This window comes from Nestor notabilis, unplaced genomic scaffold (assembly GCF_000696875.1).
Source record: "Nestor notabilis isolate BGI_N333 unplaced genomic scaffold, ASM69687v1 scaffold8055, whole genome shotgun sequence".
In the NCBI taxonomy this organism is placed as follows: domain Eukaryota; kingdom Metazoa; phylum Chordata; class Aves; order Psittaciformes; family Psittacidae; genus Nestor; species Nestor notabilis.
The window spans coordinates 17117-39997 of NW_009927822.1; the positions used below are offsets into that span (position 1 = coordinate 17117).

General features: G+C 39.3%; 1 protein-coding gene across 1 annotated transcript; it reads right to left on the bottom strand.

Annotated features, from left to right (window-relative positions):
* Positions 1-1922: 1922 nt before the first annotated feature.
* Positions 1923-21920, bottom strand: NPAT (nuclear protein, ataxia-telangiectasia locus; the record flags this gene model as incomplete). The annotated part of the gene is made up of 18 exons (XM_010014234.1): positions 1923-2207; positions 3098-4253; positions 6317-6374; positions 7395-7503; positions 7592-7707; positions 9400-11073; positions 11766-11897; positions 12419-12515; positions 14189-14276; positions 14359-14450; positions 14650-14651; positions 14977-15065; positions 16794-16878; positions 17381-17608; positions 18497-18537; positions 18994-19066; positions 20359-20419; positions 21802-21920. Coding segments are annotated over 18 exons (4298 nt in total), but the record flags the coding sequence as incomplete, so codon positions are not given.
* Positions 21921-22881: the final 961 nt, after the last annotated feature.

The following is a 22881-nucleotide window of genomic DNA, read 5'->3' on the forward strand; positions in this document are numbered from 1 at the left end:
GGATGCCACTGCTCCATGTTTGTTCATATAAACCCCTGTGATGTGCAGTTCTATCACTTGCTTTTAAGCAGAGGCAGGCTGGGGAGCAGAAGACTGCAGCTGTCCTTACTGGTGCTTCCCCAGGCAGTAGTGCCTCCTGCACTCTTGACTCCAGAGGTGAGGCCTCAGGACTGTGGGGATAACTTTGTATTGCAGGTGTGCGGAGACAGAAAGGAAAATGCTGTCCTGGAATTAATCATGTTCAAGATGTCATTGAGAATTCATGCAGTTTCCTCAGCTGGCTTTTTACCAGAGGGTAAAACTTCATTACTGCCTTAGTAGAAAGCCTATTCCCCCTCACCCTTTCCTCAAGGGATAAACATCAAACACTTCAAAGTTTCTTAGCTGGGATTTAGGACAGCTGCTTTCTTAATTTTCATATGGATGTCAACAGGAAGTTATCTTCACCCACTGCCTGTACCTTACATTTCCTCCATGAAGGAGGGGAATAAATACTTAGACGGGGATATAGTGGGATCTGTTTTTTCTAGGAAGGAATGTACTGGTGGAGGCAGATGAACAGTGGGGTAAGAAAACTAACCTTTATTCATGCTCTGACACCTGCTCTGCTAAAAATTCCTTGCCCTATGACAGAAGCTTGGAACTGAAGATGGGTTTTTTCAGTTGAAAGCAAAAGTGAAGTGATAATGCACTTTAGTATCACCAAGGGCACCTGAACTGGAAAAGACTATGGTGGACAGCAGCTGTCCCTCGCAAGAGCAATGCCCCTTGACACTGCTGTTAGAGCCTAGTGTTTAACACTGAACTCTTCCAAAACAACCGATCAACCTGAGTGTCCTGTAGAGCCTCCTCAGAGCTGTTCTGTGGATTTGCAAAGTATTAAGTAACACACAACATTGTTATTAAACCAAAAATATTTATTCAAGCTGTAAATGCTATGCAGTATTCAGTTATTGGATGGGTTTAATATAAACATCTACTGCATAATATTGGTTCCTTAGGAATCCTTGTATACTATCTGAACCATTGCCCTGTCGCTGTACAGATCTCTTACAAGAAAACTTGCAACTTTTTAAGACCTCAACAATTTGAGAACAAAGGAGGAAATACCATAGAGAAAATCCTGCAGTACTGGAGCAAGGCTTAGTGTGGTAATTTTCACCCCTGCTAATTATTACTCACATGTAGGCTGGGCTTCTCCTGGGCCTGTTTGGAAAAGAGTTTGTAGAAAAGCTGTGACAAATTCTACACTGAGCAGAAAGATTTAGCTGCCAATTCTTCCATGTCTGGCTAAAAGCACAAGGTGGGTTAACAAACGCTCTCTCACCAACTGTACAAATGACAGTTAAAAGAACTGCCTTTTGAAACAGAACACCCCAAAATGCTTGTCTGGCTGTTGCAACAGGTTCAGTGTTCATACACTGGGGTAGGCGTGGGGGAGTTAACCCACAGCACAGCACACTGTCCACGAACAGCTCTGCACTCAACTGCCACCACTGCAGATGAATGAGGCTCATCCAAATGAAAGCTTTACCTGGATAACTGCCTGGGAAAAGCTTCATTAGATGAGAAGTACATTTGGAAGTTTTGCTGACCTTATGTTTAGTTACTGGTATTTTTGTCAACTCATTCAAAGCCTTACGGCATGGGTTTGACAGTTAGGAGAGAGAGGGAGGGTTAGTACAAGCCAGTTGCATCCAAAGATTAAGTCCCTTTTGTATGCAACGAGACAATGGGAAGTGGCCCGTGTCTCAGAGCAGTGAGCTACAAACACCGCCTTTCCCAAACTGGCTAAGCGGTTTGGATGGGGAAGTAGAGAATGCAGCAGAACACAGACAACGTGGTGTAACAGGAAACATACAACTTTTCTTACAGTACATTTATACAAATTTACAACTTTGCAAATTAAATGGCTCTATAATTACGCAAGTGCTCTTTCAGAAATAAACACAGACCAACTCAATGATATTTACACTTAGCAACCTGCTTCAGGAACAGCATGATTTTGCTATAAAGTGAAACTCCAGTGCACTGAAAGTGCAACTCACCCTTTAGAATTAACTTCTCATGCAAAACCTCGGCAAACACCCCCTGGCTTTGAACAGTCACAGCTCAGCTGGTTTATTTTTTCATTCATCATAATGCAAAGACAACAAGAACTTGTCCACGTCCATGCCTGCTGGGAAAGAATTCGGTAGCTTCTTTTTCTGTAGGAGAGGAAGAGAACAGCTGTGGTAAGTACTGAGAGCCTGGGGCTACAGAAGAATCTACAAGCATCCCTTTCTTCGTCAGCCTTCCACCCACCTTTGCTATTTACCATTAAATCCTCAAGTCAAAGGCATGGTGCTGTGGACTGCAGAGACTGGGAATACACAAAATGTGGATTCCTAGTCCTGATGGTAAACAGGGACGCAAGAATGGCTTGAATTCTAGTAAGGCCTACTTTGCGTTTGGCCTGTTTCCTACATTCCACCTAGAAACTTAGTCTGAAGTCAAGAATTTAGACTCATTTAAGTTTTAAGAGACATAATTAGATTGCCATGGGTATGTGCAGTGTCAGCAGGAGTTACTTATGGGTATCTGAAGACTATCACAGAATCTTAGATTGGTTTGGGTTGGAAGAGACCTTAAAGATCATCCAGTTCCAACCCCGCTGCCATGGGGGGACACTTCCACTAGAGCAGGTTGCTAAAAAACCCATCCAGCTTGGCCCTGAACACTGCCAGGGATGGGGCAGCCACAACTTCTCTGGGCAACCTGTGCCAGAGCCTCAGCACCCTCACAGGGAAGAATTTATCAATATTTAACCTAAATCTCTCCTCTGTCAGCTTAAAGCCATTCCCCCTTATCCTGTCACTACAGACTTGTAAAAGGTCCCTTTCCAGATTTCCTGTCAGCCCCTTAGGTACTGGAAGCTGCTCTAAGATCTATGAAAACTGTTAGTTCAGAATAGGCTGAAGAGGAAAAGTTAGTAAATCTGACAAATATAAATAGGATGTCAGGGATTTGGACTAGCACCTCTGAACCATCCCTTTATAAATACCTACATAGCTGACTAATACATGTTTAGAATTAAGAAGTAAATGGCTGCACTTGCCTTTATTTTCTTCTTCTTTGATGGTGTTGGAGAGCTTTGAAGATCTTTCCTCGTTGCAGAACGAGAATTTCTCTCACCCTCGCTCAAGTCCTCCAGTTTCCTTTTCTTTACTGCGCTCCTTACGGATCGGAACTGCTGGGTGTTGTCCTTCAGGGGGGTTGCAGTGCTAGTCCTGGCAATGGCCGCCCGGGACAGGATCATGAGTGTGTGAGCAGCCATGCTGACACTGTTCTCACTGCCTGTTTCGCTGGCCGGGCTGCAGGCGGGCAGGTCTGGGGTAGCAGGAGGCACCATGATTCTAGGGGTGGCGCTGTCCTCATTGAAGCGCCGACACATCGGTGTCCGCACACTGTCTGTAGTATCATCTGTGTGCCTGTCCCCGACTCCAGACGGCGTACGGGGGACGGGCAACTCCCCGTTCTCAACTGTTTTACTAGTGGGGCTGTGCCACTGAATGTCTTGAAGCATTTCCACACATTGCTTAGCGAACGGGCTTGACAGGCAAAGGCCTTGGCTGGAAACTTTAGCTGGTTCTCGCTTCGGCTCCTTCGAAGACAAAGAAACAGACACTGAGGATTTGCCATTCCCGTTTGACAGTGACCCTTGCTTTTTGTTCAGCTCTGGCACCGAAGCAACTGTCTTCTCATTCCACAAGCTAACACTCTGCTGGCCGTTTGAGAGTTTGGCAGTGTCCTGGCTCTTCTGTTTTTCATCAGTATCCCTTCGTAATTCATTTTCTTTATTTGCTGTAGTCTTGTGGAAGGGATCTAATGGAAGCCCTGCAGCTGCCGCCTTCCGCTCGGGCTGCGGCTCCTTTGCAGATGCGCTTCTGTTACTACCAACTTCTGGCTTACAGAGAATTCTAGGCAACGTTTTATCTTTCTCTCTCTTTGCTACCTGTGCCTTAGCAGAGGACGATGCAGAGTCAACAGCAAATACAGTATTTTCGTTTCTTTCTTTCTGGGATAAACTCTTAGTAGTCTGAATTTGGGTGTTTCCTCCTGGAGCAGGTAGAACGTTATCAAAGCAAAGCACTCTCCTGTGACTTTCACTTTGTCTTGAACTTGAGCTTGTGCTTTCTACTGGTGCGACAGGTAAGTTCTCCTCCACTTTCCGTCCTAGCTCTGCAGTAATAAGCTTGTCTGAGTTTCCATTCCTGAAAATGAGACGAAAACACTTCAGCAACATACTTGTTCTCACCAGTCAAGTCTGTTTCAGCTGGCTGGAAGTGCTCACCTGCCCCTCAAAACACCTGCTTACAGCTCTCACTATTCTCTAAACGTATTTTATCAACACACAGACACCAGGAGTAAAGGATGACAACTGCAGAAAGCTCAGAGAAAGCCAAAAAGGATGACAAAAAAAGTACGAAGTAGAGCTTGTACAAAGACCAAGTAGGTAGACTGGGGCTCTTCAGCCTGGAAAGAGACATGACTGAGGAGAAATGTAAGAGAGTTCTGGGAAGAAGCCATCAAAAAGCAAACTACTATAACTTTCAATGGAACATCAAGTAAAAGTAGTACCAGGTTCAAAACACAACAAGGAGGTTTCGACAGTGAATGTAATTAATCCTGGGAACTTTTTTACCCTGGAGTATTTGTGGATGCTGGTAGTTCACTTGAGATCAAAAAAGAAACTGAGTGCATTCATGACAGGATAGTCCATCCCAGAGTACTGGTTGTAGCTCTGGAAGTCCTTGGAGCTGAAGCTGTCAAGAGGCTGCCATAATATTCTGGGCAGTATCATCATACTTGTACTCTCCCCTGTGCACTGCTAGAGGTGACGGGGGACAGAGCAAGACAAAAAGCTTTCAGTGGGCATCTGGCCAAGAGTGCACAAACTTCCTCAGGCTGTGTCTCTCCCTGACAAGCAGCCATGTGAGTGTGAAAAAGCCACCACTGCACTGTAGTGACGTCAAGAGAAGGATGTTACTGCTCTGTCGGCTCGTACCACCGTTACGGCTGTGCCCTCTGCCTGCTTACGCTGTGTTTCCAAGAAAAGCTTCTTCATACTCATCTCTGCTGGTAAGATAAACCTGTGCAGATAAGCCTTTATGGCTTGCAAGAGGAAATGGCAAATTAACTTTGGGATGGTAACTCTGGTACCTTTGGGGCAGTAAAGAAGGTACTGGTGGGGACAGCTTGTCCTATTTCTGTGAAATCTGAGATGAGGCAGAAAGGGTAGAGAGTAGAAATGAGAAATGACATCTCTTTACACGGAACATTTTGCTCTCCTTGCTCTGCAAAACGTACGTCTGGAGATTGACTACAATTAACAAGAAGCTGAATTATCAAAGTAATATTATCCAAAATCTTGCTTCTGTGGCTTTTTAAAAATCACTAGTTTTTCCAGGAACATATATATCAATGTATACAGTATATTTTTTTAAATAAGCTGACTTTATTGTTCCTGATTTCTTCCACTTTCCCAACATTTTAATTGAGTTCTGAGTAGGTAATTTTTTTAAAGTATGTTTTATTTTTACAATAAAAGAATGCTTCACCTCTAATATTTAAACTGACCTTATCTCCTCCTACACTCTTCTGCTCATTCCAACACCCCCTTGTTTCGTAAGTCCATTAACAACAAAGAGAGTTACGACTGAAGCCTTGCTTTCTCTTCTCTCACTTGCCCAACAGAAAACTAGTACCTATCCCAACTAGCATTTAAGTGATATCCATCACTATAAAGTTAGCATGCTGTTCTCCTCACCATCTTTCCTTTGGCTTTTCAAAGGACCAAGCAGTGCTCTAATCTGCACAGCTGGAACACAGCTGCAGAACCCAATCTAACAAGCTTTATGGGGTTTGGACCAGAGAATGGTAAAGGCAACGAGGCTGTACTACAAAACCATGGGCAATACTCATCTGAAAAGGTAAAAAAAAAAAAAAAGGTTTTAGTCATTAAAATCTCCCAGTAAATGTAACAGGCAATTTCTCCTAGCTTGCACTCCTCTCAAACAACTTTTATTTGACAATTGACATAGGAGAAGTAAACACAAAGCCATACAAAATTAGCCTAGGAACAGTGCCACCAGAATTCCAGCACATGCTGCACCAGTACTAGCACATGTCTGTACCAGTGCTCCCAGCAGACAACCAGGAGGAAATAAAGGGGGTGCTTGTGCTATTGTTAATAAAAGCTGCTCTCCTCTCCACCAATACTGTTCAAAGCAACTCAGGAAGAAGAAAACAGGTTTGAACAGCTGGCTCTACTGACCTTTGTGTTCGAGAACTTGTGTGGTTCAAAGGCTCAGCTACACTTGGTACCAGTTTTCCTGGAACAACAGATGAAGTATTAATAAACTACAACATTCCAAGGAAATCATCTCACAGTGAATACAGTGACATCTCACCTGACAGAGAACCAATAAACAAAACCCCAGGACAAAACTCTGCCATTTTTGGGTAATTTTACAGTTTATAGATTAACAGATTAGCAAAGGTCACCAACTAAGGACAAACAGGAAGCTTGCTGCCTACACCTAGCAGGTAGGCCTACCAAGACAAAAGCCAGGACACAAACACATGGCAGGGATTTCCAAGTGGGAAATAAACTGCAGGGAACATTCAATTAGTCAGAACAAACTATAACAACCCCAGCTTTTTTCTTCATTTGCAGCTTCGTTCTGTTTTAATTTTTATGGGTAAGCCTTCTCTTTTTCAAAAAGCTAGATAGGCTAAAGCCTAGGTTGTCCTTACAACTCAATTTATTTTTTATTTTCCATTATTTTTCTTTACCCCCTCCCAACATTGAGAAATGAATGGAACTCCAGTCTTGTTTCAATTTACTATATAAAGAAGCAAGATCTCAATGATATTAATATACCCACGCATATACCTGACATGACAAAGAGAAAACAGATGGCAGAGTGCATATACAACCCTTCTATTCACGATTTTCCTTAATAAATGTTTAGGATTGCTGACTCTTCTAATAACTTCTTTGTTACCATGTGACTTGGTTTCAATGGCAGCAGTAAATGGTACTTACAACCAACAAGATGAAAAATAATCAGAAATATATAGAAAAGTAAACTTTGAAAACTGCATTAGAGCCTTGAAACATTAATTTGTGAAATAAGCTTGATCCCAAACTGGAATTATTTTATATGCTGGGAGTTCTATGTAAACTGAGCAGATGCAGTCACTAACAGCGGGTACCGGCCTCTTGCAAAGCAGTCCCAGCAGTAACCTGGCAGAGCAGCACTGGTATGCATGAAACTATTCTTCAGAACTGACATGTCTTTAGAGCTCCCACTTGTCTTCCACCCTTCTCAAGAATGCAAGGCACGTACCTGTATTAGTCTTGTTTCTTGCTCCAGGTACCTTCTGTGATTTGGGAGGGATGGGTAGTTTTGGGACACTTCTGTTGCACACTGGATTAGCCACAGGCATATGCAGAACCTTAAAGAATCGAAATATTCCATTATAATTGATCAAAAGATTCCTGATCAGTTCAGCTTTAATTCTGAAAAGTTCCATGATGTGCTACCTGGCGGGCAGGTGCTGAGAACGTGTTTCCATTTTGTCCTACTACAGAGAGAGGTATCATTCCCACCATTCCTTGCAAAACAGGCTGCACTGGAGATGCAATTATAATGGCAGAACCTAAAAGATACCAACGTGTTAGAACTGTACAGAAACAACACTTCAGCGAAAAGAAAAGCTTCAAGACAGGTTTTCTTAAAACAATGCACGGTCAAACCTGTGGCAAGAAAAGCTCTGGCTTTTTAGAACACCTTCACTGTCCTTACTATACATTACTACTAGAAAAACTAGAAAACAGGGTAAGCCCTGGTTTTATTTGTAGTTTATATCAAATTCTTCAGTTAAAGTCTGTTTTCCTTTTTAAGAAATGGTTCATAATTAAGCTTGAAGTCTGACAAATCCATGTTAAGGCTTGAACTTTGAACTGGTTTATAACAAACAGTAACATCAAAAGCTCATTTTGCTGCTTAGTAGAAACAAACTACTATTTGCATCCTACCCTCTACCATTATGATGCTCAAAAGCCATTACCAGAATTATGCTTCTTCCTTCCAATGTACCCGTTAACACCCTCCCCTTACAAGCACACAAGAAGCTGGGAAAGGCTATGTCCATGATTCATCGTGGATATTCCTGGCTGGTAGAAGGTGATAAACATAGTACACAAAGATTCTAGTTCATTAGCGGGTTTGAGATTAACTATTGGAAAAAAACCCCACAAATAAACCCCATAAAGCACAATAAGCCTCATCTGGAATATTGAAGCCGAAGTTTTCTATTTAACTATTTTAACTGCTGTTAAAATAGTTGTTTTCAAAGACTTATTCTAAGACGATGCTCATGTCCAGCTGCCAGACATACAGGAATTATAAAATGGAAACTATTACAACACATCCATTGAAAAACTGCCAAAAGTGAACAAAAAATTTATTCCACACTGTTCTTCAGTTACATGAGCACTACCAAGAAAAATATCATATGCAGAAGAACAGGCAAACTTCTGTTCCATTCTCTATGAAAACAACAGAAGGTTTTCTGCATAAAGAAATCCCAATGACAGAAAATGTCTCTCAGCACTCTGAGGTCTTGCACATACTGTTGCAGTGGCCTCTGACCACATCCAAATCACTACACACAGAAATTCAAAGGTAAGTGTAACAAGTTTTTGGTTTTGGAAAGAAATCTAAATGTGTAATCAAAGCTGCCTTATTGGTGGTTTAAAAAGCACTGAATGTTTTTATTGCTGTAGTAATAAAAATGTTGGTACCAGCAGAGATTTTACATTATGGAAAGAAATAATGTTATACTTTTAGAACATACTGTCTAAATGTAGGAGAGGTTCTTGGAAAAGGAAACAAAACAAAACAAGGAAGTTATTTGGAAGGATCACCTGTATCTAGCCAGTTATCAAAGCTAAATATGGACACCTGTAACACAAAGCATTCCATTTGTAATAGGAATCTTATTAAAACAAAACAAACAAAGAAAAATGGTTTATTTAGGCAAAAAACCAAAATCTTTTCTTACGTAAGCTGAAATATGCTTCCTACATTTATCACTGCTAAAACTGTATCATTTAAACTTCTGAAATATGAGGCTATTTTCTTCCAAGCAGCTTGGTCAATGATTCTTTGTAGTTTTAATTTCATTTTCAGTAGCAACTACTATACTCAAAAGCTACACAACTCCTGGATAGTTTCCAGGGGCAGATACAGCAGTGTTTAAAATAAATGGTTTACTTTTCATGCAAAAGAGGAATAAAACCAGTATATAAACACCACATTTTCAGTCATTTTCTAATAATGAGGTTACCTTGTGGGAAGTTTGGGGAGACAGCCTGGTTTGCTGCAAATGTACTGCTGGATCTAGGAGGAGTTCGTAACTGTTGTACTGCTGGAGCTTGGGCAGCAAGTGGCATAGAATTGCTGGGCAATACAACTACATTTGACGGTGTTACAGCTGTGCCCAAGGCAGCTGGATCAGTCACACAGGTGGCTATATAAAGGTTGTTTGAATTCCCAAAAGCTGTGCTTGTTGCTGGCATCAACTGTATAAATCCCCCTTCCTTGGACAGGTTAGTTGTACCCCCAACTGAAAAAACAGTGCAGTCTTCATTCTGAGTGCTAACTGAGGTGACCACAGGATCCTTAGGTCTAAGCACAAGGAGATTCTGCTCTGCCAAAGCTGAATCCACGTTTTTTTCAGCGTCTTCTGAAGTCAGACATTTGGACAGGCTTTCGGTTTTGGTTGGGGATTTGGCTGGAGAAGACAGTATTATAGTAGGCAAATTTTCTCCTGTGATGCTGGAAACAGCATTATTTAACTCTGTGTCAGAAGAAATAAATGGATCATCGCTGATGATGATCTTGAGGGACATTATATTAGAAGGATCGACATCCATCGGTTGACTACTAGAAGATACACCGCTTATACTTTTGGCCTCGGTACCTGACTCATCTGTTGAGGATGCAGTTTCTGGGAGAGGAGACTGGCATATTTCAGATGTAGTAAGAGTATTCTCAGTGGGTACTACAGAAATTTCTGTATGTGCATCATCACCAGAAGAGAAATATACATTATCAGCATCTACTTTTGTAGAAGACGAAGGTTCCTGCACTTCCCCTTGTGTTCCCTCCGAGCTTGACAGTCCTGAAGGGAGGTCTAAATCTTTCTTACAAGGCTTATCAAGTGTATGCTGATCATTTGAGCAAGTTTTGTTGGAGGTATCAACAACTTCAAGCTGTAACTCTGCTTTGTCAAGATCTGAAACCTTCACTGCAGCTCTTGCAGCACAGTCTGACTGCGTGCTCTGTTCCTGATGGACAGAGTTCTCCTGTAAAATACCAGGTGAGGCAGCTGTACCATTTGTTATGTCCTGTTCCTTTCCTGCATCTGCTGATGGGCTAGAAATTGAGGAATTGGTTTTTCTCAGCAGTACACTGTGGCCAGGGCTCCCATTAGAAGGGCTTTCAGTAAGTGTTTTTTCAGATAGTGATGTATCTGGTGATAAGTAACATTTACTTCCAGAACGTGTTCTGTTTTCAATGGCTGTACTTCCCTCTGCCAAAGAAATCAAAGAAATCTGTGGACTACCAGAATGAACATATTCTAAATTAGGACTGCTTTGAGCACTATGACTTAGTGGTCCTTTTCCAACTTCCATAGCTCTTTCACTTTCAGATACTAACGCAGGCAACTCCTTTTTATCGTAAGAATCTCCACAGCATTTGCTATCAGAACTCTGTCTCTTGTCAGGTTCAGTCAAACCAGGCACAGAGTCAAAAGCGATTTCAAGCTCTCCAATATGTTCAGGGGCAATGGTTTTAAGTACTTCAGTCTGCTTCCTTGGTCTACAATTCCCATACAGCTGGTCACTAGTCGTATTTTTCTTAGCTGTATCATCCTCATTAATGCTGGTCTTTAAGGCACATGATGCTTCCCCTAACTGAAAACCTTTACAGGATAATGATTCACTAGAATTATCACCTGTAAAACAAAGAATAAATTAGTTCCATAATTATCAAACAGATGATCCTTTTACAGTGTTTTAGAAGCAACTTAGTTTCATGTGAAACAGTTTTTCATTGAACTGGTAAGTGGGAATAATGCTACTCATCCTGACTTTCAAGCTAAGCAGAAAGTATATGAAATGGATGGCTAGGTACATTAGGCAATCTGGCAAATCAGTTTGTACATAAGTAGTAAGCATACAAATAATAAGCAAATAGCTTAAGTCACTAAATCGGATTTCCAGAAGCACAAAAAGCCATCTCAGGATAAAGACCTCTTGGCTCTATTTCTCATAGACTTTTGCTGAACAGCTGCTACTGATGGACTGTTGCTAAGAACAGGGTAGACGGACTAAACACACCTTTTCTCCATAGCAAGTATCTTTTTGTGTATTAATTAGCCAATACATTACAGAATAGAGAGGAGCTTATTGAGTACAACTTTTAAGTACACTGGTGGATTACTGTTAAATTTAACAAACTTTCTAACAGACTGGGTGTATCCATATGTTCATGCAATGTACGTGTCAGATTATTACCATTGAAAACAGAAAGATTTTGAAACGTACAAACTGTCCGAAAATATTTTCATAATGAAAAGAGACTAGAAAAGATCTTGAACGAAAAAAATAACCAAAACCCAACCCAAACCAAAACACAACAACCTACATATACTAGAGTCTTCTGTTCCTAAAGAACTTTCAAGTGTTTCCAGGTTATCCTCATCCACCAAGATTGCATTTTCTACTCCAGTCTGACCAGAAATACCAGCAGGTAAATTCTTGTTTACTTTGTTCTTTCCTATTTTCAAAATAAAGCAATAAGAATGATTAAGTAGGAATTTTACACACAACTGTGATTATTACATTTTAAATGAAGCAAGGAGATACCATATTTAAGAAACGCAATCCTAAACTCAAAGAACTATTTGTCTATATTCATTACAAATCCAGAAATAGCATTAAGAAGTCCTTACTTTTTATGCAAGGACATCCCTGATCAGAACAAGCACAAAAAATTCACAACAGCACAGAAAAGCAAGTATCAACTATCATCCTTTAGACCAGAAAAGTCTAACAGCAACAAACCTATCACTGAACTAGCACAAACCCAGAATTTCAGCCACAAGAAAATGCTGCACTTCAGAGTCATGTATAAATATGAAAATATGATTCTGAATTGAGGGATGCAGGTGCCTTACGGCCCATTCCTGTTGCAAAAGAGGCTTGCTTAATTACCTTGCTTCATCAAGCAATACTTAGGAAAACTCATCATTCATGATGCTTTATATTAATGGTACAATTGAGTATAGTATGTCCTACCATAATCAAACAAGTCAAAGAGCGCCTGAAAAGCTGGATCAGATTCTGTCTGTTCTAGAATGTCCTGTATAGCTTCTTCTGACATATGAATTTCACCCTGAGAAAAGACAAGACATAGAGAACTGTTAAGACACCTATTTCCATAACTGAGAAGGAAAACAGACAAGAACTGTTTTCTTTTCAGATTGTTTTTAGTTCTATTACTTCTGCTCAGCACTGAAACATAGAAACTAACCCTGGAAATATTTCTGCCACAAATTTAGCATCTGTTAAAAAAGACTAGTGATTTAGTTTAAGAAATAAAGTCCCCCAAACATCTTCGTCAGACATTACATGCTGCACATGCACGCTGGAGTATTCTCCTCATAATGACCAGCACTCTTTATGAAGGACTGTAATTCAGGCTACACTGGCAGCTTATGCAGATGGTATGAAATGCCATGAGCCTGCACCGGCCAACCACTGGGGAAAAATCCCCAAATTAACCTGTATTTCTTGGTTATGCGTATGTCTAAAAGACAATGCTAAGCAAAGGGAAGTTTTATTTCCTTTACCCATTGCAAGTTCTAGAATATAACTTCCAACTACTTTTCTGTGGAATAGAATTGGAAGACACAACTACATAGGACGCTGCTCTACCATTCCTTTTTCAAGCTGATTTGTTTGGTAGCAGCCCAGGAAGAAAACAAGCAGGGCACTCAGTACATATTCTAGTGTTCAAATACAAAGTTTCTCCTGACTTCCCAGAGATCCTGTACAGTCTTTGATATGCTGGTGTTAAGGGTGGATATCCCATACGATAAGCTTCACTATTTTGTCTCAGCTAGTCTAACCAAACCAAGAAGCTGCTTTGATTCTGTTCTGCTTAGAAAAATGGGATACAGTTTTCAGCTACGTATTTTGACAACGAATGACCTAAAAATCACCATGTGACAGAAGAATAGCTTTTAAAAACCAGACACCTCTGCTTCATAAACAGGCAACTGCTTCTGCTCTCCTGCCTTTTTCATGAAGGCCACGAAGACATACTTTTCCTCATTAAGAGCCCTTCATAACTCTGTGATTGCCAGGTTGAGGGTTGCAGGAGCACAAAGGAAGAACACTAGAAGTTTAGTTTGTAGAATGTACATTTCCTCCAAAAGCAAGAAAATACTAAATTTGAAGAAAAAGCATCCTTATTTAGGCTCCAAAGACAATTTCTCTTACTCAACTAGACAGTCCACATTTGTCTTGCAGCAAATCAGAGTATCAGATTAGATTAAACATTTTCGGAGACTGCCAAGATATTTTAAATTCCCTTGTCTTTTATAAGGCTATTGATCAGATCCCCAGCCAGAAGCTGGTCCCCAACTACTGGTACCAAAGATTCAGTGACAAGGAGGCAGCTGGCAACTGTGGGAAGCATACTTAAATTTCAGTCTGAGGGTAACGTTAATAGCTAACCACTTGTGCTGCCTGCCTTGTACAGGCACTTGGAATGAATGCAGAGTGCTAAACTGGCTCAAAACAACCCTGGAACCTGCCCGCTACCAAACAAGATGAGTTAATGACTATGCAAGGGAAGTTGTGGAACTGCCCCTGGGCAGAAGCTAGCCATTAGATAGGCTTGACTGTACAGTAAAACAAACAAACAAATAGAAAGAAAGAAAAGAAAGAGGAGAGCAATCTCAGATATCAGACAGCAGACAGAGATTCAGGATAGTTCTTGTAACAGATCATTCTCATGTGCCTGGTCTTAAAAAAAATGTGAGCATGGCAATCTACACCTACCTGAAGTCCAAGGATTTCATCAATTGAAGTCTCTTGTTCCGTGGGACCACTGTCTGTCTGTTTAGGGACCTGAGCGACATTGCCATCACTGGAACACATCATTCATAAGTTCAGAACTCAAAAATAAATCAAATCAGAATACATATGAAGTATAGAGTTAATTTTATTACCTGCCCAGGATTTTGTTAATGTTCTCAGCAAGCTTCTCCTGAAGAGATTTGTTGCTCAAGATTTTTTCTCTGGCATTTTCAATAACCAGTTGCTGGAAAACACAGTTTTAAAGTGGTCAGGTTTCTATTTTCATCATCACTAGAAAAGGAGCATGAATCTCCAACTTACTGCTAATAAAAAAAACATTTAAAAATCAATTTAAGAAAGAGAACACTCTTGGTAACAGAGAGACAGCCAATCTGTGACTGCATGACACTGCTATAAAAATCATCCCAAAAACATTCCTCTACTTCTACTCTCCTGAAGTACAGCAATGCTTATTCCGCTTTGTTTTCCGTTCTCTACAGAATTACTGTATTCTAACACTTTACAGGTATCTTTGCAAAGCAAATATATCAAGGAAAAACCCCTCTACATAGCCATGCCATCCTCACTAGTTTATTACACAGAATAGTTCAAATACAAACCAGTAACTTTATCTTTTTATAAAACCCAAGATAAACAATACATAGAAGACTAGTTCCCTTTAGTCTGAATTTTCTTCTTAAAAGTAAGTACCTTCCGTAAGTATATACTCACTGGGAAGTTACCATCTATGAATTCTTCAAGGGGCTCACTTTCTGTTACTACTTCATCAGGGTCTTGAGAACTTCTAGCTGCTGAAAGAGGTCCAGATGTTGTAATACTTTTCCTCTTCTGAGATTCACTGAAACATTCCAGGAAATTTATGATGTATTTTGTGAGAACACAGCAAACAATAGACCTAAGGGTCAATAAATCAAGTGTTTCTCTTCTTTCTTAGCAAATGAAAGATTTTAATCACAGAAATTTAACTACATATTGGAAATACAATAAAAGCAGATACCCGATTCATTCTGTCACATGCATATATTGTGTCCCACTCCACAGAAGTTAAAAACAAATATGCAGACTGTGGATAAACAGCACAATGGAAAATGGAATTCCATGTCCACTATTCAGTATTTCCTACCACTCCCCCCCAGTACACATGACTAAGTGGTGATACAGGTTCTAATTAACTGCCACTCAAGAAAAAGATCTGGGCATCACCACTGAAAATAAAGACCTCTCAAGAAGCAGCTGTTGTCAAAGCAGCAAGCAAATGTTATGTTGCATAAGAATTTAGATGATGAATAAGAAATGTAATGTTTTTATATGAGATGAGGGTGTAGACTCTTCAGAAACCATCAATCAGCAGGGGCACTAAAATCACATACAAAAAAACCCATTTAGGAATAGAAAGGACTTGGAAAGAGTATACATGAATAAGGATCAGGGAAAATGATAAGCAAAACCACTGACTGGGATTTAGTCAGGGATAAAGACAACAAATGCAACACAAAGAGACCAGTCAATTCATTAAAAATAAAAGGATATTGGAATGAAAGGATAAAAAAATGCAAAGCTAGCATAAGAAAGGGGTTTTTTACACCACTTTTAGTGTGAATATGAAAGTTTTTGCTGACAAAATTTACTGAAGCCAATAGTTTTTCTAAGTTAAAAATAGAAAAAATGCACATTTACTCAATATTGAGAATTTTTGTAACTGATAAGGATATTTTGGAAGGAACACTAAGTCTCAAGATACAAGATTATTTCCCTATATCTAATAATGGAATAATGTAAAGATCAGCTGTAGGCAATAAAGAAGCACAAACAGCCTCCTATCTGTTTGTCCTGGGTTCAGCTACAGCAGTCATTTTTTCTCCTTCTTAGTAGCTGGTGCAGTGCTGTGTTTTTGACTTTAGTCTGGGAACAATGCTGATAACACTGATGTTTTAGTTGTTGCCCAGTAAAGCTTACCCTGATCAAGGACTTTTCAGTCTCTCATGCTCTGCCAGGGAGGAGGGGAAGCCAGGAGGAAGCAGAGACAGGACACCTGCCCCAAACTGGCCAAAGGGCTATTCCATACCACAGCACATCATACCCAGCATAGAAACTGGAGGGAGTCACCTGGAAGGCCCAGATCGCTGCTCGGGTCGGGCTGGGTATCGGTCGGCGGCTGGTGAGCAATTGTATCCTCTCCCCTTGCTATTTCCCTTATCATCACTATTACTGGTGGTAGCAGTAGTGGTTTGTATTATACCTTAGCTACTGGACTGTTCTTATCTCAACCCATAGGAGTTACATTCTTTTGATTCTCCTCTGAATCCCTCCGGGAGGCAGGGAGGAAAAAGAGGGAGGAGTGAGCGAGTGGCTGCATGTTTCTACCGGCTGGGCTTAAATCACGACACTATCTAACATTAAGTTCTTTGACTTTCCTTAGCGGAACATCACACGCTGGCCACCCTCAATGGATCTTAAACATGAAACACTCCACCATCTAAGAAAATTTATGCTAGCAGTTGGAACATCCCAATAGCTCTAAAAGATCTTTAAATCCATCAAAACAACAAAACCCGCCTGTGTTTACCTTTTCCGTCTTCCTGGAGAGAGCAAGTTTGAATGAAGCTTTCGTTCTTGTGATGCTGGTACCTGAATGTGGATGAAATCCCCTGCTTCATAAACGGAAAAAAAAAAGAAAGATCCTGATGCCAGTACTTTTTCTAGTGACACTGTTAAAGCACTACAGATAACTACACATTACTTACTATGCTCCAACCAATTTTCTTGGGAATTCATGAAAAATTTGGCATTACCATGAAAATAATTTTTTTAAAGATATCCTGAAAAAAACCATGCATTTGATGTGGATCATCCCTATCTGCTAAAACAAGTATTTGGGGTAAGGGTGAGACCACAGGATAGAATAATGACAGATTAATGCACTTCTGATCTCTGCACTCACATTAGCAAGCAAGTATACAAAGGCGTTTTCTCTTTTGGGTGCTCCTTTTTTTAATCATCTGAACCAGTCTGAAGAGCTAAGGGAACAAAGCATGAATTTTCTGGAACTCTTTTGGTGGAAGATGATTAGCCCTGATTTTAGAAAACTTCCATCTAGATTCATGGATTTTTCACAGAAAAAAGACCAGGTTAAAAACATGTGCAACTTACTGCTGCTCTTGTTTTCCTGGGTTTGTGACTGGTGCACAAACAATGTATTCAGTCTTGTCTGTGATATGCTTTGATTCACTGTTGGCCTGTGAATAACTTGAGGAGATACAACAGAAGAGGAATTCTGTGGCCCTGACTGATAGGCTACTGACAACAATCCTGAGTTTGTAGGAGCTGACTGCTGAAGCATTCTCTGCCTTTTCATTTCCACAATTCCACTTCTCGTACGTGCTGGAGATAATAAAGACAAGATAGAAATATATGATACAGGAATTTTAAAAGACTGATGATTTTTCCAAGACCTGATTAAGGGTACTCCACAGAAATTTTTTTACATTCAACAACTAATCCATGAAACTCAAAAATCAAGCAACACCCATTTTTGTCTTCTGTGTTACAGGTTTGAACCTGTAAATAATTCAAGAAGTTATTAAAAATAATTCAAAATAATTCAAGAAGTACAGCCAACTTCCACAGACACAGTAACCATGCTTGTTTCACTGCTTAAATATTTACAGGAATAAGTCACAGCAAAAAGATACTTTATTACAGAATGTACCACTCATATAATCGACCCTAAATGAAACAGCTAAACCAATGTAAGTTTCAATTTATTATCAGAAACAATTCTTGATAAAACAAGTATCTTTTCATATTTTGCTTAGCTATATGTTTGTATGCATAAAAATTGTTTCAAGATTATAACACGTTTTTATATTCACCTTCTACAGAAATGAAACTGCAACATAATTAGACGGATTATGTTTTCAGTTCCTTTAAGAACCACAAATTCAGTCAACAGCTTCAGGACCGAAACAGCAGGTTTTAAAACTTTTAACCCTGTAAATTTCTAAAAGATTTTCAGCAGAGAAGAAAATGCTATATAGAGAATTTATGTGCCTTGCAAAAAGCTCAGCTTTTCTCATTTTCCTTTCTTGATCATTACAGTAACACAGACTGCACTGGAGACAACAGACATGCTGAAAAAAACCCCCACTGCAGAAGAGATCTGACATTTTAAGACTAAGGCTGCGTTAGTGCAGCATTCCCCCACTTTTTGCCAAAATATAATTTGAACATTAAGCCTATCGATCCTATGGAATTGGAACAGTTACTTACTCCTTTGATTAGCAGAAAATCCTGTGGAATTCTGCATGCTCCTAAAAAATAAAGCGGGTGACATAAATAAAAGGAGCACAACAGAAACACTCAACCACACAGCAAGAGGGTATCTATTATATAATTAACATCAGTCTGGTCCCAATCACACATTACTTCAGAAAACTTCAATCTACTGATGGTTATTCTTCCAAACAATGTTCACAGATACTTCAGATGAAGCTTACTGTTGTATTTTTGATCAAGTAACCACAATGGTATCAGATTCTAAATGAGTCATAGTGTATGGTTTTATTACAGGACGGCCATGTTCTCAAACTAATGCCTCCCTTATCTGCTAGTCCTGCCTTGAAATGTCAGCCATCAGCTCTCACATACCTATCTTTTTCACCAGAGGCAATAGGGAGCAAAGCAATTCTCATACAGTGATAAAGGGACCTGATCAACATAGACACGCAGAGTGAAATTTCACTGTCTTGATTTCAAAACTATATTACCTGATCTGAGAAAGCGTATAGTCTAATTTTTTCCACAGAGATGACATCATTGCTGGAACTTCACTTGTTGTTTCTAAAATAAGCCACAAAACCAAAACCAAAACAAAATTACAAATGCCTGAACCAGACACATATTGAGAAAAAGTAACATCACAAGCAAAATCACTATTATGGATACAGATCTTGGGTTTGAAAACCTTAATGAAAATGAAGCAAAGACATCCATGCTCATAATCCTCAATGGAATCTGCACACAGTGTTGTGGGCAAACACAAGCTAATGTAACCTAATTCACTTCTGGAAATGATATTCATATTCCTAAATCACTTGTGTGCTTTTGAAAACTGTGACGTGGCAGGCAAGCCATTAGAAGTAATGCTTTATTTTAAGGTGTCACCCGAACAGGTAAAAAAACCAAACACTTGGTATTTTTGAAGTGGAGAACATTAAAGTAAAAAATATGTAAGCAGATCAATTTATAATGTTTTTCAAGGTGCCAAGTATAAAGTATTTTGAAGAAAGCATGTTTGTGTCTTAGTTACCATTTCTATTAAACCTAGCATGAAAGGAAAAAACATTCGGAAATGTTCCAAACATGGTATGTCTTAAATTGCACGTCTTAGGACTAAACCCACTACAATCTGATCATACAACACATATCAAAGAATTGCTAGACTTGGAAACACTCAGAAGCTCAGTAACTGCTTTTAAAACCAGGAAACACTCTAACTCCATCTCAATATTCATACAAAATATTAAGTTATTCTGAAATTATTTTAGTTAGTTTAAAAACAAGACAAGAAACATTTCACACCACACAACTCTTCCTGGTTATATCACAGAATATCTCAAGTTGGAAGGGATCCATAAAGATCATCAAGCCCAACTCCTGGCTCCTTGCAGTACTACCAACCAAAACTAAACCATATGACTTAGAGCATTGTCCAGACACTCCTTGAATTCTGACAGGCTTGGTGCCATGACCTCTTCCCTGGGGAGCCTGTTGCAGTGACTCTCTCAGTGAAGAATCTTTTCCTAATGTTCAGTCTGAACTTCCTCTGATGCAGCTTCATTCTGCTTCCACATGTCCTATCACTGGTCACCAGAGAGAGGAGATCAGCATCTCCTCCCCCTATTTATAAACAGTACAATTTTATAAGCATAAACCCATACCATTTGCACACTTTATTACATCTTTGTGCTTTACTACATTAGAAGTTCTGCTCAAATTTGAAGTGAAAATATATGCTGTGTGCTGAAGTAAAAATATATATCCATATATAGGTGAAGATATTGCCTCTTCATCAAGGAGTTCACAACAGATCAATAAGAAAAATAAAACAAAATCTCATTCTCAAGGCTTACCTTTTGTTTTCATGGCTACGTATTCATTCAGAATAGTTGTCAAGTTTTTTCCACACAGGGACTGGAAAAAAAATACTGGTCTTAAAATCTTTACTAGTAACTTACACTTCATCTGTTGTACCACACTGTATTTAAGCAGTTCTTTAGAAGACTACACCCTACTGACACTCAACACAGGAACTGTAATTTATACTGCTGGTCTCAAACTAGGCAGAGGGCAACCTACAGAACAAAATGCCATTATGAACACAGAATCTGAAGTGGTGGATCTCATTGCACAACACTGCTACAGCAGTTATTGCTGCATGACCACCTGGTGCAGCGGTTGGAGTTGCATGACCTCCATTCACTTTTGTCATTGTGGAATAAACCCCAAAAATAAGATGATGAACAGCTGTAACAGAATAATGAGCTTGTATCATCTTCTGTCTAAAGTAAAATTCTTAACAGTCACGCAGAATTAACTTTCATATCATATTTACTTGTTCTGCTAGTAAAAAATTTTTCTTAAGAATCCAGATAACCTATTTACATCTGGTTTTTCAAATTTTTGCTGGCCATGGCTCAGTTCTCAATTTCCTACTGCCAAAGTACATTAAAAACTTGTAAATGAAGTAAGTTCAGTGGCCTGTTTTGAATAAATGCATCAAGGCCTCAGATCTCAGAGATATCCACAAATTCTGAATACTCTGGACAAAATTCCAGATCATATATTTAACTGATATATTAGAGGAATGAAACTGAAAACAGGACAAGATCCACACATAAACATTAAAAGGTTGATACTCGACAATATCTGAGCCCTGTAATATGCACACTATACTAAAAATCTCATTTTGTATATGTTAAAAATGTGAAGTATCTAATTACCTTGTGGCAGTATGTACTTAAGCACATTTGTAGCTACACACTATATTTATGCAAACCCAAAGTTCTACATTTCACCTGGGACAAAGCAGATGATACTGATCAGAAAGGAAGCTAAACTGAAACAATTTTTGTCAACAAAATTTGGTAGCCTAAGATAAAGCTGAGGTTCCTTACCTACATATTTAATATGTACTTGAAATGGATGTCCAGGATAGGAAAGCAATCTCCAATAAATTACAAGGGCAGCCCCGAAATCAACAACACCCTTGCAACACCCCTCCATAAATCAACCTCAAAGCTATAAAGCAGACCAAATGTAACATACTGAAACCAATTTGCATATTTTACACTTAAATGTTTCTTAGTAACGCTAAAAACTAGAAACCAAATAACTGCTAATACCACAGGATGCAAAAAAAACCCAAAACAACAACCCCCCAAAACCCAGAGGGCATGACCTAACTAAAAAATTTAAGCAGCATTTGAGAAGTACTTTTTACACTGAGATATCTCAATTTTCTTTCCCATGGACGCAAGACAATTTAACTTTCAGCTTTGCAAATACAAACTCACCAGCAAGCAGGCTGGAATAAACCCATCCTCTGTACAGTGCTCTGCATATTCTTTCAAATCTGAGCTTTCCAAAATAAATTCACGGCAGGTAGCCAGAAGTTTTTCCTGTTGTAAATACCCTGCAAAAATCAGATGGAAAGTTTTGCTATTTTATTCATTACTCCTGCTCAATAGGTATCAAAGCATTAACATAACCAGCTGCATACAGTGTTGAAATAAGATTTTTATGTTGGACAAGGATAGGGAAATTATTTTCAAAGAACATACACCTTTCAAAATATTTCTTTAATAGTTAAAACCAGAAAGAGCACAAAATATTAATGATACTACACGGGATTTACAATCTGTTCAAGACTGGAAATGAGGCATAATGAAAAGTTTCTGACTGATCTTTAGCACAGATAGTACTGTACAAACAAGAAAATGAAAGTTCTTGGCTCAGGAGGCTGACAACCAACTCTCGCACAGGCTGCACAATTCAGTGTGATAATCAAACGGAATTCTCTAACATTTTGTTAATAAAATGCATTGCTATGTAACAATAACTCTCCACACATCCTCCTGTTTCAAATCAAGTAAAACCTGTGCAGCTGTTACAACAGTGTGTAAGATTTATTAAAAAAAAAAAAAAAAAAAAGGCCATTGTGCAAAAATTAATAACAGCAGAACTTTCCCCCCCATTTGCCATAATTTTCATTCTGAATAGACGTACCAGCTGCAATTTGTGCTCTACACACCCCAAGACTATTACCTTAACAGGACATACACTGAAAAAGTTTACTTTTCCAAAATTCCACTCCTCAGCATATATGTTCTACTTCAATCAAACTTTTTAAGATCTGCTTTAATCTTCAAATACTCTAAACATTAAAAGATAGGAATAGACCAATCTGAATGAAAGATTCTAGAACAAAGAACCACAAAAGAAAACGTCTCTTCTTTGTTGCTTGTAGCAGAACTGAACATGCGATGTTTTAAGCAAAGGATAAAACATGTGCCTAATTATACAATACAGAATACATATACATCAGCGTATCTATTTCAATGGAGCCCCAAAATGATCCACATCAGTTCAGGAAT